The 15360-nt window shown below is 37.7% G+C and overlaps 2 protein-coding genes across 2 annotated transcripts; both read left to right on the top strand.

Moving 5' to 3' along the window:
- Positions 1–671: 671 nt before the first annotated feature.
- Positions 672–4323, top strand: LOC104101884 (NADH dehydrogenase [ubiquinone] 1 beta subcomplex subunit 3-B). The gene is made up of 2 exons (XM_009609422.4): positions 672–990; positions 4144–4323. Exon 1 carries the CDS (start codon positions 750–752, stop codon positions 963–965), a length of 216 nt encoding a protein of 71 aa, XP_009607717.1. The 5' UTR covers positions 672–749; the 3' UTR covers positions 966–990; positions 4144–4323.
- An 831-nt stretch (positions 4324–5154) lies between these two features.
- Positions 5155–14620, top strand: LOC104101885 (disease resistance protein RPP2A-like). The gene is made up of 9 exons (XM_018772672.3): positions 5155–5937; positions 6992–8099; positions 8178–8390; positions 10333–10928; positions 11052–12156; positions 12235–12645; positions 12714–13637; positions 13725–14412; positions 14486–14620. The coding sequence occupies exons 1-9, from the start codon at positions 5417–5419 to the stop codon at positions 14608–14610; spliced, it is 5691 nt and encodes a 1896-aa protein (XP_018628188.2). The 5' UTR covers positions 5155–5416; the 3' UTR covers positions 14611–14620.
- The last annotated feature ends 740 nt before the right edge of the window (positions 14621–15360 follow it).

Below are 15360 nucleotides of genomic sequence, written 5' to 3'. Positions count from 1 at the left end.
CAGCTCCAAACTCCGTCCCCAATCCACCGATATCCAGGCCGCCGCCATGTGAGGCGTCGCCGCCGGTACCGACGCCCTCTGGGTCGTCCAGGTAGTGAATCTCTCATTTCTGCTTTGAAAATTCTGAGATATGCACTTGTATTTCTCCATATCTTTGTTTCTCCTTTATCTTTTTTTCTATTTCGTTTTGTCTTGTCTTTTCCATTCAATTCCGATACCAGTGAAAATCTATCAACTTTAACACTTACCACAACTTTTTGGAGCAAAAAAAATTAAAAATTTCGCGAGACAATGGAGATGAATCAGTGGAGAATCGTGATTATATTCACGGAGAAGAGACTGGCGTTTTGAGAGAGATGGTGGAGAGAGATCGTGGTTAAGTTGTATACAGAAAGTAGGAGAGGGAAAAATATTACCTAGCGTATTTAATGGCTAAACAGTAGGAAGCGACCATAAATACATATTTTGCTATAAAATCTAAAAGATATTTATAGAAAATAATATTTTAAAAGGATATTTATTTATAATAAATAAGGTGTAAAGCTTTATTATAGGAGCTAAAATTTCCTAAAATTTAAGCATAACACTAAATAATCATATTTGTGCAAGGGGACCAACTATGATAGTGCCCACCCACATAAAGGCCCAAGCCCAAGAAACCAATCTTGGAAGTCCTCAAAGGCAGTGCTCCACTTCATTTTCAGCAATCAAATTGGGTGAAGTCAGGCAAGAGAGCAAAAGATCGGAAAATGGGGAAACCATTGGGAACAACTGGAGAGTTCTTCAGGAGGAGGGACGAGTGGAGGAAGCATCCTATGTTGACCAATCAGTTCCGCCACGCTTTCCCTGGCCTTGGCATCGCCGTCGTCGCCTTCTCCATCTACTGCGTCGGCGAATTTGCTTACAACAAGATGTCTGCCCCTTCTCACTCCACCTCTTCCGCCGCTGCTTCTCACTCTCACTGAGATGAATCCCCAATCGTCTCTTTTGGTACGATTCATTTTCTGATTTTATCATTCCTTTATTTCCTCAACCAGCTGTTTGAAGTCTGTGTGTTCGTGAAATCCGATTTGATATGCTTAAAAAGGTGAGGTTTGTGAAAGTTTTCATCTTTATGAAATGGGTCTCTTTGATATGCCACTGATCGAAAAGGGGGACACATTTTAATTTTATTTTGATTAATTAGGTCTTTTTTTTATAACCTTGTTGTCCGGGCCAACTTGCACGCACACTAATTCCACGCACCTCCCACCAGCAACAGGTACCAGGTAACTCTATCCACGAAGGCTCGGATAGATTGGAAGAAATCACCTAGTGTTTTTATGCCTCCGCTGAGATTTGAACCTGAGACCTCATGGTTCTTACCCACTTCATTGACCACTAAGTCACACCTTTTGATTAATTAGGTCTTATTGATGCAAAACAGTTCAAGTGATTAGATACATTCCTGGTGTAATGAATTGGGATTGATGTAGTGTCCACTAATACTGCTTTCAAGCACTCTAGTTATGCCAATTGTGTTTTTATTATTCCTTGTATGCACACTTTACCAGGAACATCAATTTTAGCATAAATCTTATTATTAACTATCCCAAGTCCCAAATCTGTCTCATTAGGTACACCAGTTTTCATTTGTCCTTTATCTCACCCCAGCTGCTGGAAGTTTGCTTCTTGTGCAATCAGAGCTGATATGGTCAAAGGGGCAATTTGGTTTTTGATTTCTTATACATATACTCAAGCGGTTAGATATGTCCCTGTTGTAAAGATTGAGATGTTTTTTCCTATGTGAAAAAATGCCTCTGTAGTGTCATTTGATTTGATTTGATTGAGATTTTCGTTGTTCTCTAGCACAACACATAACCATGCCTTTTCGACGATTTAGCATTGATTACGAGTCCTCTCAAGTTTCTTCCCTTGTTTTTTGTTAAAATTTTGATACAATGTCCTGAAAGAGTCCGATACATCCTTAGAGAGGCAAAAGATAAGGAAAATGCCAATTGCTGTATATCTAACAGAAACTATCCCAACTCCCCTGTTGAAATTTTGATTCTCCTAGTGGCTTTTATTAAGGCCTTAACTTCTTTTTCAAAAGAAGATGATCAAAATAGCGGATACATATTTCTAGGGAAAAAAACAGAAAGGCTTTTCTCCTTATTAGTTGCGTATATGTCGTTACTTGTTTACATCCGAGTAGTCTTGTAAGACATAAGAGAACCATTTCCAAACATGTGTCACGAATGCCTGCTCCTTTTGTCGTACTCCTAGTTCTGCTCATTTTGTGGAAAGAAATAATGGTTAGTTATGGGCTACAAAGTGACTTCCTTTACTTGTACTAGTTATCAACTTAAGTTAGGAACAGAACAATATGTTGCTGCCTTACTGGACAGTTTTGGTTTGTGTATACAATTATCTCTACTATGAGTCTGGCCTTGTTGGCACTTTCCGTTCCCACTTATCTAACACATTAAACTAATAAAAACAAGACGAGAGGATCATTTATATTCTAACTTCTATATCTTATTGCACCAATACGTGAGAGACAAGTGTGGTTTGTTGATCATAAGTAATAGTAGTGTGTGAGGTTAGTAACAATTCACTATAATGACAGACCATTAAATACATCTAGTGGTGTACATGGAAACATCACCACAAATGTAGCCTTTAGTGCATTGAGGCGTATTCTCATCAGGAAAAAAGCCGATTCATTGTGCAGCCACATCCAGCTGTTTAGACATACAATTCCAATAGTATATACAAGATAAACAAAAATCTGGACAGAACTATTTTTTCCTTATAAAAGTCTTCCAATCATCTGTTTTACTTGTATAACCTTGTTCCGGTACATGACAGATAAATGTGGAGCAGATAGCAGTTCTCAAGTCTCAAAGACCCTCCTATCCTGTCCTCCTATAGCACTCCTGCCAAATTGTCTTTATCTAAGTGTGTATAGCACTTCCCCTCGTGTTTTATCCCGCACTATTTGTTGGGGTTAATTGCACTTAATGTACGCAGCTTATATGCGCTCTTTTTGTTCTTAATTTCATGCTGTGCTCATAATATTCTAAGCTTTTTCAAATAGACTCATCTCCCTAATGATATTACATTTTTAAACTGAAAAACTCACATTCTCAGCTCATAATTTTCTAATTTCATCATACTCGGTTTGTATGGTCTGCTTTACTGTTGTCAACCCTATGGTGTTTACTTAACCAAATTGTAATCTCACCTATTACGTTAAACTCTCTAAAAGGCTAGTAACTCGACTCCAGTCTATCTTTGTCCGTAAAGAATTGGAAAACCATATATATTCCTGTGTCGGTGTTTCCTCCAACAGTCCTTGTTTTCATTGTTTGCCAAATTAATGATTATGATCAATGAAAGCTAATTCTGAGCAAGGGGTAACGTACGAAAATCTTTCCGTCTCAACCCAGCTCTGAACCTTAAATGCTTTTAGGAGTTGCGGAAATGTTATATGATATCTGAATGTGGCTGATTTGCTGGGTTGCAATCTCAGTTGCTCATTGTTTTAGAACAGTTGCTGCAAGGTTTCCGTGAATCAAATGGCACCTAAACGATGTTTCATTCAATTCTGTTATGTATTTAGAGAAAAGGAGTACAATGGCAAGTCATTTGTTTTCCTCCATTGGGGAATGAATTTAGTCTATTGGAAACAACCTCTCTGTCCGTTCAGGGGTAAGGCTGCGTACATCTTACCCTCCCCAGACCCCACGTGTGGGAAACTACTGGGTTTGTTGTTGTTGTTGGGGAATGGATTTAGTGATGGCAAGTGCATGCCTTTGTCAATTATGTCAACTTTTTACGAACTACGGAGAGGAGGGAAGAGAGGTTTCCAGTATGTCTTTGTCTCCAGATAGGAGGCTCCCACTAGTTCGGCTAGGTAGTGAGCTTCTTTTGAGGCAGGAGATGGGAAGGGAGAGAACCTGGCTCTAAGCAATATCCAATTATCCACACGAGTGCTTAAGACAAACAAGATTTAGCAAGATGAAATTGTTCACAAGCGTTGCTAAGTTGGAAATATTTTGTATCTCTTCATACTTGTCCATGAGTATTGTTTTATTTGGTGAATAAATTAGCAGCAGAATTGGCAGATTGAAAACTGACTATGAGTTTATTATTGTGCAGGTGAATTGGTAGTGCAAGAACGGGGATGACAGTAAAATTCAGTCTCGTGTTTTTCTCAGTCATATAAATAAGACATTTAACAAACATGAACTTGTAGCCTCAAATTATTTGAAGCTTGTTTTGTAACAAGATTAAAGAGCGGTTTGCTTTACACTGTGGTTACCTCGTTTTTGTGGGTTATTTCTACGTTTCCATGGGCTATCGCCCCTTCTTTCTTGGATTTTGGACAATTGACATTCTCTATAGCATTAATTAGTTCTACATACAAAGCTTAATGCATTACAATTTACTTGACTTTAGTGATGATTCAGCTTCATAGTACTGCGCGGTAGAGAGTCCAAAGTAAGCTATATTCATTTTGGAGTTTTTGAAAGATTTAACAACTGAGTTTTAAAATCCAAAACAGAAGAAGAGTTTTTTAAGCTCAAAAATCTACTTTCTTTGTAAGTCTTAAACATTTGCCAACTCTAAGGGGTCGTTTGGTTTGAATACGGCTTATGCTGGGATTAGTTATCCTGGTATTATTTTTTATCCACTGTTTGGTATGTTGTATTAAAAATGATAATTGCATAATTTCTAAGAAAAATGTATAAGTTATTTCGGTACTAATTACCCCACCCTCTACAAGGTATAAGTTATTCCGGTACTAATTTTAATTCCGGGATAACTTATACTATCAATTTGCTAACCAAACAAAGTATTAAGGTGATATTAAATTTTTATACTAACACTATACCTTCTTATACCTCGTACCAAACGACCCATATAGGTAAACACTACTTAATGTGCAAATTGTCAAAGGGAGCAAATATCTCATTTGCAAATTAAAAAAAAAAAGTATTCTACCGTAAAACTCAAATTGGTATATTACAGTTTGCAAGTTCGAAAAGGTTATATCCTTTATATGCGATTGCTAACGAATATTACAAGGGGGGAAAGGAAGCCGGAAAGAAATTTAACAGTCAAAATAAAATACCGACCAAATTTGGAACACGCAATTGCCTCAATAAACAACAGTATAATACCTCCCCCGCCCCCACACCAAAACCTCGCCATTTTCTCTTCACACGGCATTTCCATTGACTTCAAGTCCTCAAAACTCTCGAAACTTTACTCCTCTATGAATTTTCCTTTCGCTCTCTAGTTTTCATTCTTAGTAGCACACACAAATCATCAAAATTTCAGTTGGGTCATCATCCTCTTTGACTCTGCACAACTTATCACTTTCCATAAAATCTCTCTGTTGGGTCATCATTTTCTTGGACTATTTTCAATGGCAACTCCACAAACCCCACAACCCACACAAACCCGTTACTCTTTTCACGTTTTCTTGAGCTTCAGAGGTGAAGATACCCGAAAAAACTTCACTGATCATCTCTACTCAGCTCTCATCAACGCGGGAATACGAACTTTTCGAGACGATGATGAAATCCGCAGAGGAGAAAACATAGAATCTGAACTCCAAAAGGGTATTCGAGAATCCAAGATTTCCCTAATTGTTTTATCCAAAGACTACGCTTCTTCAAGATGGTGTCTTGATGAGCTTGTTAACATTGTTGTCCGAAGGAAGAAAGAGGGTCATACTGTTTTGCCTGTGTTTTATACTGTGAGTCCTGAGGATGTTGAGAACCAAACTGGGAGTTTCGCTGAAGCTTTTGTGAATCATGAAAAGAGAGGGAATGCGGAGACTGGTGAAAAAAGAAAGGTATGGATGGAGAAGATGGACAAGTGGAGATTAGCTCTTAAAGAAGTTGCTAAATTGGAAGGAATGTGCTTAGCTAAAGAAGTAGACGGGTGAGTGTTTTTAAAATTTTCTCATGATTCGGTAATTTCTTTTTCTTCATCTGACATTTCCTTAACTTGGCTTTAGATTAATTAGTCTTAAGAGCCATATGTCACCTCTAATTTTTGGGTGAGAAATTGCTAAGTTTGCTGTGTAAAATTATCTTGGGTGATGATGTTTGTAGAGAACTATATAGATAATTGTCTAGAACTATGTTTTGCTCGGTTTGTCTACTGATTGGTTTCATTACAGAAGTCTCGTTACCGATGCTTTCTAAATGTTTACAAACTCAAACCACTGAAAATAGAGGATCTTTCCCTATTTAGATTTCTGTTGATTCTAAAAGGAGTTCGTCATAGACATCATAGGACTCGGTACTTTTTGTCCAGTAGTATGACCTTTATATTTAGGTAGCAAAACATCAAACACATTCTGATGCTCAAGAATGCTGGTGAATCTTCTCTTAGATTTTGGGTCCTCTTTTCCATATATGTGCTTCCCTTTATATTGGGGTATGGTGGCGCCCAAATTGAGCTCTTGGTGTGCAGGGATGTGTCTGTGTTTTCTTTTCCGTTTCTTTTCCCGTCCTTCCTTCTCCTGCTTATCATATGTGAGAAGTTAGTAAGGCCTCTCTCTACCTAGTCGAAGTAAAGGACTTAGGCACCTAGGAACTCTTGGATATAAAACATTGATCTCTAAGGAAGCAATATTTTTTGTTGCTTCCAAAATAATCGTTTTTTTATAACCGTAGTGTCCCGGTCAGCTTGCGTGCCCACGTCTAATTCCGCGGGCTACCTGCTACCTCTCACCAACAATAGGTATCAGGTAAGTCTGTCCACCAAGACTTGCACAAATGAGAAGAAATCACTTAGTGTTTTTGCCTCCACGGAGATTTGAACCTGATACCTCATGGTTCTCAACCTAACTTCATTGACCACTAGGCCACACCCTTGGGTGCTGCTTCCTCATGTCTGTGAATAATCATGACTCGTATGTGCTTTTAGCATTACCAGTCAGAAGTTCATCAACTCTTGTTTCGTCTCTTACTTTTGCGCTGCAACTCAGGCACGAGGCAAAATTCATCCAAAAAATCATCAAGGAGATACTCAAAAGATTGGATCGGATGGTACTTTGTGTACCTTCATATACAGTTGGGTTAGAGTCTCGAGTGAAGGACATTAACTCATGGTTACAGGATGAATCCAGTGAAGTTGGCATCGGGGTGATCTGTGGACTTGGTGGCGTAGGAAAGACTACTGTTGCTAAAGTAGCTTACAACTCTAACTATGACAGATTTGAAGGCAGTTGCTTTCTTGCGAATGTCAGAGATATCTCAGAGAAACATCCAAATGGCCAGGTTTATTTTCAAAAACAAATTTTTGAAAGTATTTTGAAAGGCAGAAAGGAAAAGATATACAATGCTGACGAAGGAATTGTCAAAATGAAAGATGCTATTGGCAACAAAAAGGTTTTTATTGTATTTGATGATGTGGAAGAGCTGGATGTCTTAGATTCACTTATTGGGACAAGGGATTGGTTTTATCCGGGGAGTAAAATTCTCATAACCACAAGGTGTGAGAAATTGTTGAAGGCGCACGAGAGGCACATGTTATTCAAGATTAAGGAACTTGGGGATGATGAGTCCTTAAAGCTCTTCAGTTGGTACGCCTTTGCACAAGACCACCCTTTAGAAGAGTTCAAGGTGCTTTCAACACAGGCAATACAGCATTGCAGTGGGCTTCCATTAGCCCTATATGATTTGGGTTCTTTTCTTTCAGGGAGAGGTATGGAAATATGGAGAAGTAAATTACAGAAATTGGAAGCAATCCCTGATAGCAAAGTTCAAAAGAATCTTGAGATAAGCTATAAGTCTCTAGATGATCATGACCAGAGGTTGTTCCTCCTTATTGCTTCTTTTTTTGTTGGGAAGGACAAAGATGATGTTATCAAGATTTTGGAGAACTGTGATTTGCACCCAACGGTCGGAATTCAGAACCTCATTGACAGATCCCTCATCAGCATTGATGACGAAAATAAGGTGATGATGCCTCAACTTATTCAGGACATGGGGAAAGAAATTATTCGTCGAGAATCAGCAGATGATCCGGAACCGGAACGATTGTGTAAATTGTTGAACCAATGGGGTCTATCAAATTACTTGACAGAGAACAATGTAAGTAACTTTTCTCTTTAGCTTGTCTTAGTAGATTCTGAAAGCGTTCTTGTTTCTCACAAAATTTTCCTGGAACAGGAAATTGCTGCAAATGGAGGAGACCTCCCAAGTGCACATACGTCGGAAGATGGTCTTGTCCCAGCACTTGGTCCTAATGTTGCAAAAAGACCATATTATCAAGATTTCCCAGAAATAGCAATATTGCCATACCTAGGTAATTCGTTGAAAAGGCGCTTTGTAGGACTTCTTTCTACGTTTCCCATATCTGGTGGCCTCAAAAGATTCTTCCCATGATGACAGAAGTACTTGTGAAGATGCCTTCTCTCCCTTTGAAAACCAACACTAATGTATCGCTTAATCATGTGGAGCTAGAAGATATACAAAAGTGTTGCGAGTCAGGTTCAATCAGAATCATTACCTGATAATATCTGAGCATTGTTTATGCTTGACATACTTGTTAGTTACACAATTTTGTAAGTTATAGAGGTACATCCAGTCCTCTTCTTTTTTATCAGCTTTGGGTGGGCGATGGTGTAAATGCATGTTTCATCAACTTATTGTACAGTCATTTGGTCGTTTCACTGGAAGGAACCAAAAATGTAACCTATAACCATTCATTTTATTTAGTCTCCAAAAGTCTCAGTTTTCCTCTTTCATATTTCTAATTAAACTGCAGGGTATATAGCTGAGCTGCCTTTTTATTTACTCTTAAGGGTATTTTCATAATTATAGCAAATAAGCTTCTGAATGATGGTGATTTGAGCTTCAAAACCATATCCAATTTTTACATGACTTAATTCATAGTGAATATATAATGTGTTTGATTATTTACTTTGCATCAAGCAATAGGAGGTATAGAAGCTGGATCTTTACCTTTTAGTGGGAAATAATGATAAGCTAAAACTTCATGCTTAAGGATGATTTCGACTTGTTATTTCAATCGTTTTGTAGCACCACAAAATGTGATTTCAAGAATTTCTCTTCACATGGAGTCGGAATAATAATATGCCAAAATTGACGAAGGAATACAATTATCAGAATCGGATTCACCAATGTGTGTCCTTTTGACTGTTAAGTCTAAAAATCCAAAAGTATTTACCAAAAACATCCGCTAGTTCAATAATTTGGGCGAAGAGGGGCGATACAACATCAATATCTGGTATGAGAAATCGTCATGAATTAACAAGTTTTACGCTCGCTGCTAGTCTACCGCAATCCTCTTCCTTTATTCGGGCTTGGGACCGACAATGTGAGCAAGCCCACACTGGCGGAGTTAATTTGGCGAAGAGGGGTGATAATTTGTAAAAAATTCTACTACAATAAAAAATATAGGATAAACATTTTATTGCATTATAAACTCTGTGTTGATACGAAGAATAGTGCAACATTTTTATATTCTTGCGTAATAATAAAAACAATAACAACAAAATACGAATACGATGGTAGGTGATACCAACTAGGTGGATCATATAATACTTATGCCTGGTGTTCCTACAAGCCTTTTTAATCTTTAAATGTCAATATAAAGATAAGAATGGGATTAAGAAAATCTCCAATATTAGTGGACCCTTAATCTGCCTTAACAAACAAATATGTTTTGTGTTGGAACGAAATTAAATATAGTGAATGCCCATTGGGGATTCTTATATCTGATTCCAACAGTTTCTGGATTGAAAGAATATGTTAAATAACTTATTATTGGAAGTGTGTTAGGTTTTGAAAATGTTACAAGTTATATGAATTTTATGATAGATAAAACTTTCTAAATGACAGTTTCTCATCATGTTCCCAATGTGGACCGGAAACATGTTTCTCTAAGTCTTAATCCTAAACAAATAATTAAGATATATTTTGCCAATTTAAGTATTCTAGAATATGGTCATATAAGCTGAAATGTAAACGTAGTTCTATTTTCATATTGTTTTAACACTTTGTTTGTCATAAGGTTGACACTTAAAGGTTGCACGTAGTAGTTAGGGACTCTCACTCTAGAACCTCTGTCCTATTATAGAGATGTGCTAAAGTAGCATTTTTGTTACCATGGTTTTTCCAAATCTATTTGCAATAAATAAGAGATAGATTGTGTAGTAATAACTACAAATATGTATTGCCAATTTGTTGTCATTTACTAGGTTAGTTAATGATCTGTAGACCTTAGGTTATGTAAATTTTAGAATATATATATATTCCTTGTTGATTTTGACATGTAAAAACAATGCATGTACCTTCTTAGACTGCCTGCATGTCCGAACTCCGAAGTCACCTATTTATCTCTTCGATGCTTCTAAACAATTGCTTCTCAAAAAACAATCTTTTATCAGTGACTGATCAAAACAAAAAAAAAATGACTCAGTTTGCTTATCATGCATTTTTGAGCTTGGCAACCAAAATAGGCATGTCCTTTGGAGATCATCTACTTTCAGCTTTATCAAATGCTGGTATTCGCACATTCAGGGTTGATGAACTTGAGATAGATGAAAAGGGATGCAAAGAATTGCAGAAAACAATTCAAGAATCAAGAATTCTCGTTGTTGTCTTCACTAAAGAGTATACCTCTTCAGAGAGGTGCCTTGATGAACTTGTGTTTATACTTGAGAGTAAGAGAGCTTTTCGACGTTTCGTTCTGCCTGTTTTTTATGATGTGGATCCGTCAGAGGTCAGGAAACAAAAAGGGAGTTTTGAACAAGATTTTTTAATGTATGAAGAGAGATTTAAATCCGGGACCGAAGGAAGGAGACTGGAATGGTTGCAGAAGGTGAAGGAATGGAAGGCTGCTCTAACAGAAGTTGCTGATTTGGGAGGAATGGTCTTACAGAATAAATCTGATGGGTAAACTTTTATTAGCTTGATGTTTATAGGTAGTTTTATATTAGTGGATTTCAAATTGTTCCACAGCAGAGAATGTGCTTTATTGCTGACTTTAGATGGTATTAAATACAATCCAATTTTCAGGTGTGAGTCAAAGTTTATTCAAGAGATTGTGAAGGTGGTTGCAGGAAAACTAAATCGCGCAGTTTTAAGTGTTGCTCTCCATCCAGTTGGAATAGATTCTCGAGTTAGAGACATCAATCTCTGGTTGCAAGATGGATCAACTAGTATTGATATTATGGCTATATATGGGATGGGAGGTATAGGTAAAACTACACTAGCCAAGACTGCTTACAATCTGAACTTTGACAAATTTGATGGCAGCAGCTTTCTTGCTGATGTAAATAAAACTTCAGAAAGACATGATGGTCTTGTAAGTCTACAAAGACAACTTCTTTCAAATGTTCTGGGGAAGAAGGTTGAGAAGATATACAATGTCGATGAAGGAGTCAGCAAGATTCAAGAGGCCATTCGTTGCAGAAGAATTCTTCTTGTTCTCGATGATGTGGAAGATAGAGATCAGTTAAATGTTGTACTTGGGATGCGAGAATGGTTTTATCCGGGTAGTAAAATTATCATTACAACCAGAAATCAGCGCCTATTTGATGCTAGTGAGGTCTACAGATGTAAGATGTATAAGGTCACGCCATTGAATGCTCAAGAATCAATTCGAATCTTCAGTTGGTATGCTTTTGGAAAAGAACAACCTTCAGAAGATCACAAGGACCTTTCAGAAAATGTGATACTTCATTGTAAAGGGATTCCTTTGGCTCTCAAAGTTTTAGGTTCTTCTCTTTGTGACAGAAGTATAGAGGTGTGGCAATGTGCATTAAGGAAACTAAAGGCAATCCCTGACAATAAGATCCTGGAAAAACTCAGAATCAGCTATGATTTACTGCTAGATGATGATGTACAGAATCTATTCCTCGATATTGTCTGTTTCTTTGTTGGAAAGGATAAAGATTATGCAGTTACAATACTTGATGGATGTGGTTTTTTCTCAGTAGTAGGACTTGAGATTCTTTCAGATAGATGTCTGATCGAAATGGACAAGGATAAGCTGAAAGTGCATTCATTGATTCAAGATATGGGAAGAGAAATTATTCGTCTAGAATCCCCTTGGGAGCCTTGGAAGAGAAGCAGAGTTTGGAGATACAGAGATTCCTTCAATATCTTGAGTGAAAAAACTGTAACTCTTTTACTCTTTGGTGTGTTGTAAGCATTATAATCATCGCTAATGAATAAACAATTGTTGTTTTTCTATCAGGGAACTGAAAAAATTGAATGCCTAGTTCTTGACAAGGAAATGTCCACAAAATTGTCCAAAGTAGTCAAATCTGTCAGATCATATTTCCTCAATGAAGATACTGGTCTGTTAGGTCATGGCTATTCAAGGAAACACCGTAAGAATTTGGAGCATTGTAATGATGCCAATACAGAGGGTTCAAACAGTGAAGAATTTGAAGCTGATGCATTTTCCAGAATGCAGAAGCTGAGGATTCTCCAGCTTAGTTATGTAAGATTCACTGGATTTTATAGTTTGTTTCCGAAAAGTTTAAGATTACTGTGTTGGTCTGGATTTCACATGAAGACCATTCCTGAAGATCTCCCTCTAGAGGGTCTGGTTGCCCTTGAAATGAAAAACAGTTGTTTGGAAAGAACCTGGGAGAGAATCAAGGTATGTTATAAATGTGTTCCCTTTTTGTCTTTTGAATCAGACTTAACTTTTACCTCTTCATGTTGCAGATTCTCAGATCATTAAAAATCCTCAACTTTAGTCATTCCCATTTCCTAAAAAGAACTCCTGATTTTTCTGGACTTCCCAATCTAAAAACTTTGATCCTCAAAGACTGCATTAAGTTGGTCAAGATTCATGAATCAATTGGAGTCCTCGACCGGCTGGTATATCTGAACTTAAGAGACTGCAAGAATCTGAGGAAGCTACCTGGAAGCTTTTGTAAGCTCAAATCCTTAGAAAAATTTACTATCTCTGGATGTTCTAGACTAGTTACATCAGCAATAGAGCTAGGCAAGCTAGAATCTTTGAAAACTCTACAGGCCAATGGCATGAATTTTGGTCAGCTAGCGCCAGTTGGTGGTAATGAGAAATCATGGAGGTCCCTCTGGCAAACTTGGTCATCAAACCTAAGAAGATCCCCAGACTCTAACCATTTTTCCTTCTCTTCTTTGTCAAGTTCGCTCGTCAGCTTGAGTTTTGCTAAATGCAACTTAACAGACGATGCTCTATCATTTGAACTCTGTAACCTTCCCTCACTATGCTTCTTGAATCTAAGTGAAAATCTGATTTATAACCTGCCTCAGAGTATAAAGAATCTTTGTTTGCTCCAAGACCTTTGGTTAGATGGATGTCCGAGCCTCCAATCTCTGCCAGAGCTTCCACCGAGCCTTGTTACGTTGAAGGCAGTTAGATGCTCTTCACTGGAAACAGTTACAAATCTACCCAACCTAATGTCAACTCTCTTTTTAGATGTCTCGGAAAGTGAAAATTTAAGTGAGATTTCAGGACTTTTCAAGCTAAAGCCCATTGATTATTTTGAAGTGGAAATATTGAATGCTCTAAGACTTCTCAAGCTGGATAACAGACAAGATACAGTGGTGGAAATATTAAGTAGGTTCACTAACACAAAAAGGACATATTCAGTACAGCAGGTAAGTTTGTTTCTTACTGTAAACTTTCTCCTCAACTTGTAGAGCAGATCCAATGTAAAGTATTTTTTCTTTCTTTTTTGGCATCAGGGACTCTATGAATTTGGCATCTTCAGTACTTATTTTCCAGGAAATGAGGTTCCAAGCTGGTTCAGCAACAAAAGTGAAGAGAGGTTGTTGACCCTGAATGTCGATTCACTTCCTAATATCGAGATAACAGTACTGCACATTTGCGTTGTCTATGAACGTTCTAGTCCCCGTAAATATCGCTATTTTGGTGACAATAAATTCGGGGGCGGGCATACATTTTACATCAAGGTTCAAAACATTACAAAGGGTCTTAAGTGGATTTATGCCCCATCATTCATTGGCATTCCAGGAGAGAACAACAGGTTGACATTGTTATGCCACTGGGAGTTTGGGAAATATTTACAAACTGGTGATCAGATTAATGTTTCATTACCTTGTTGGAGTAAAACTTTTAAGATGAAAGAGCTTGGAGTTGCACTTGCATATGATAAGCAAGAATTGGACCAGTCCTCAACATTTACTAGTGAAGCAAGAGAGCTTGCAATGCGACATAATCCAATTAGTGATTATCAATCAGAAGAAAGTATCATGGAATTCTTTATGCCTTCATATCAGATGGCGGCTCATCATTACTACCTTTCTCACCCTGATTACTTTGTGCTCCGCGACAGTACAGATTTAGCTGTGAGGTCAATTTTGAATGAGAAATTGTTTGAGGATTATAATTATGTGGAGACTGCAGGTTCAGGTCTGTGCTTCAAATCTTGTATGTCAAGAACTCATTTTCAGTACTATTTAATGGATGATCATGTTCAATGTAGGCTCTGATGTTGGAGCGGGACCAGAAGAAGAAGTTGACGATGATAGCATCTTTGATTACGATGAGGATGGAGATGAAGAGGCTGTAATAGCAGAGATAGAGGAGTTGCTGCAAAGATCTTGGTGAAAGAAATCATATGGAGTACCATATATATATATATATATATATATATATATATATATATATATATATATATATATATATATATATATATCATATTTTTCATATTATCATATATTATATTATCATCGTACTATATTACTTTTAGTGAAAGTTATTTTACTAAAATCTCCTTCAAAAACTGGCAAACTTACTTTCATAAACTTCTGAATGAAGAAGGGGATCGGGATATTGTGCTAGGTGAATTGGAGCATTCCGAGAGTCACCGTGACTTTGGATACTGCAGGCGTATCGAGGTTGAGGAGGTCGTGGGAGCTATGCGTAAGATGAGTATGGGCAGTTCGGGTTCATGCCGGGTCGTTCGACTACAGAAGCTATATACCTTGTTAAAAGGTTGGTGGAACTATACAGAGAGAGGCAGAAGGATCTGCACATGGTGTTTATTGACCTAGAGAAAGCATATGATAAGGTTCCTAGAGAAATTCTCTGGAGATGCCTGGAGGAAAAAGGTGTGTCGGTTCCATACATTATGGCGATCAAGGATATGTATGATGGGGCTAAGACTCGGGTTAGGACAGTAGGAGGCGACTCTGAGCATTTTTCGGTTGTAATGGGGTTACACCAAGGTTCTGCGCTCAGTCCGTTCTTATTCGCACTGGTGATGGACGCGTTAACACACCATATTCAAGGGGATGTGCCATGGTGCATGCTATTCGCCGATGACATAGTTCTGATTGATGAGTCGCGAGCCGGTGT

Source organism: Nicotiana tomentosiformis, chromosome 1 (genome assembly GCF_000390325.3).
Source record: "Nicotiana tomentosiformis chromosome 1, ASM39032v3, whole genome shotgun sequence".
In the NCBI taxonomy this organism is placed as follows: domain Eukaryota; kingdom Viridiplantae; phylum Streptophyta; class Magnoliopsida; order Solanales; family Solanaceae; genus Nicotiana; species Nicotiana tomentosiformis.
Note: the sequence above shows the minus strand (reverse complement) of the source record. Positions and strands in the feature narration are given on the sequence as shown.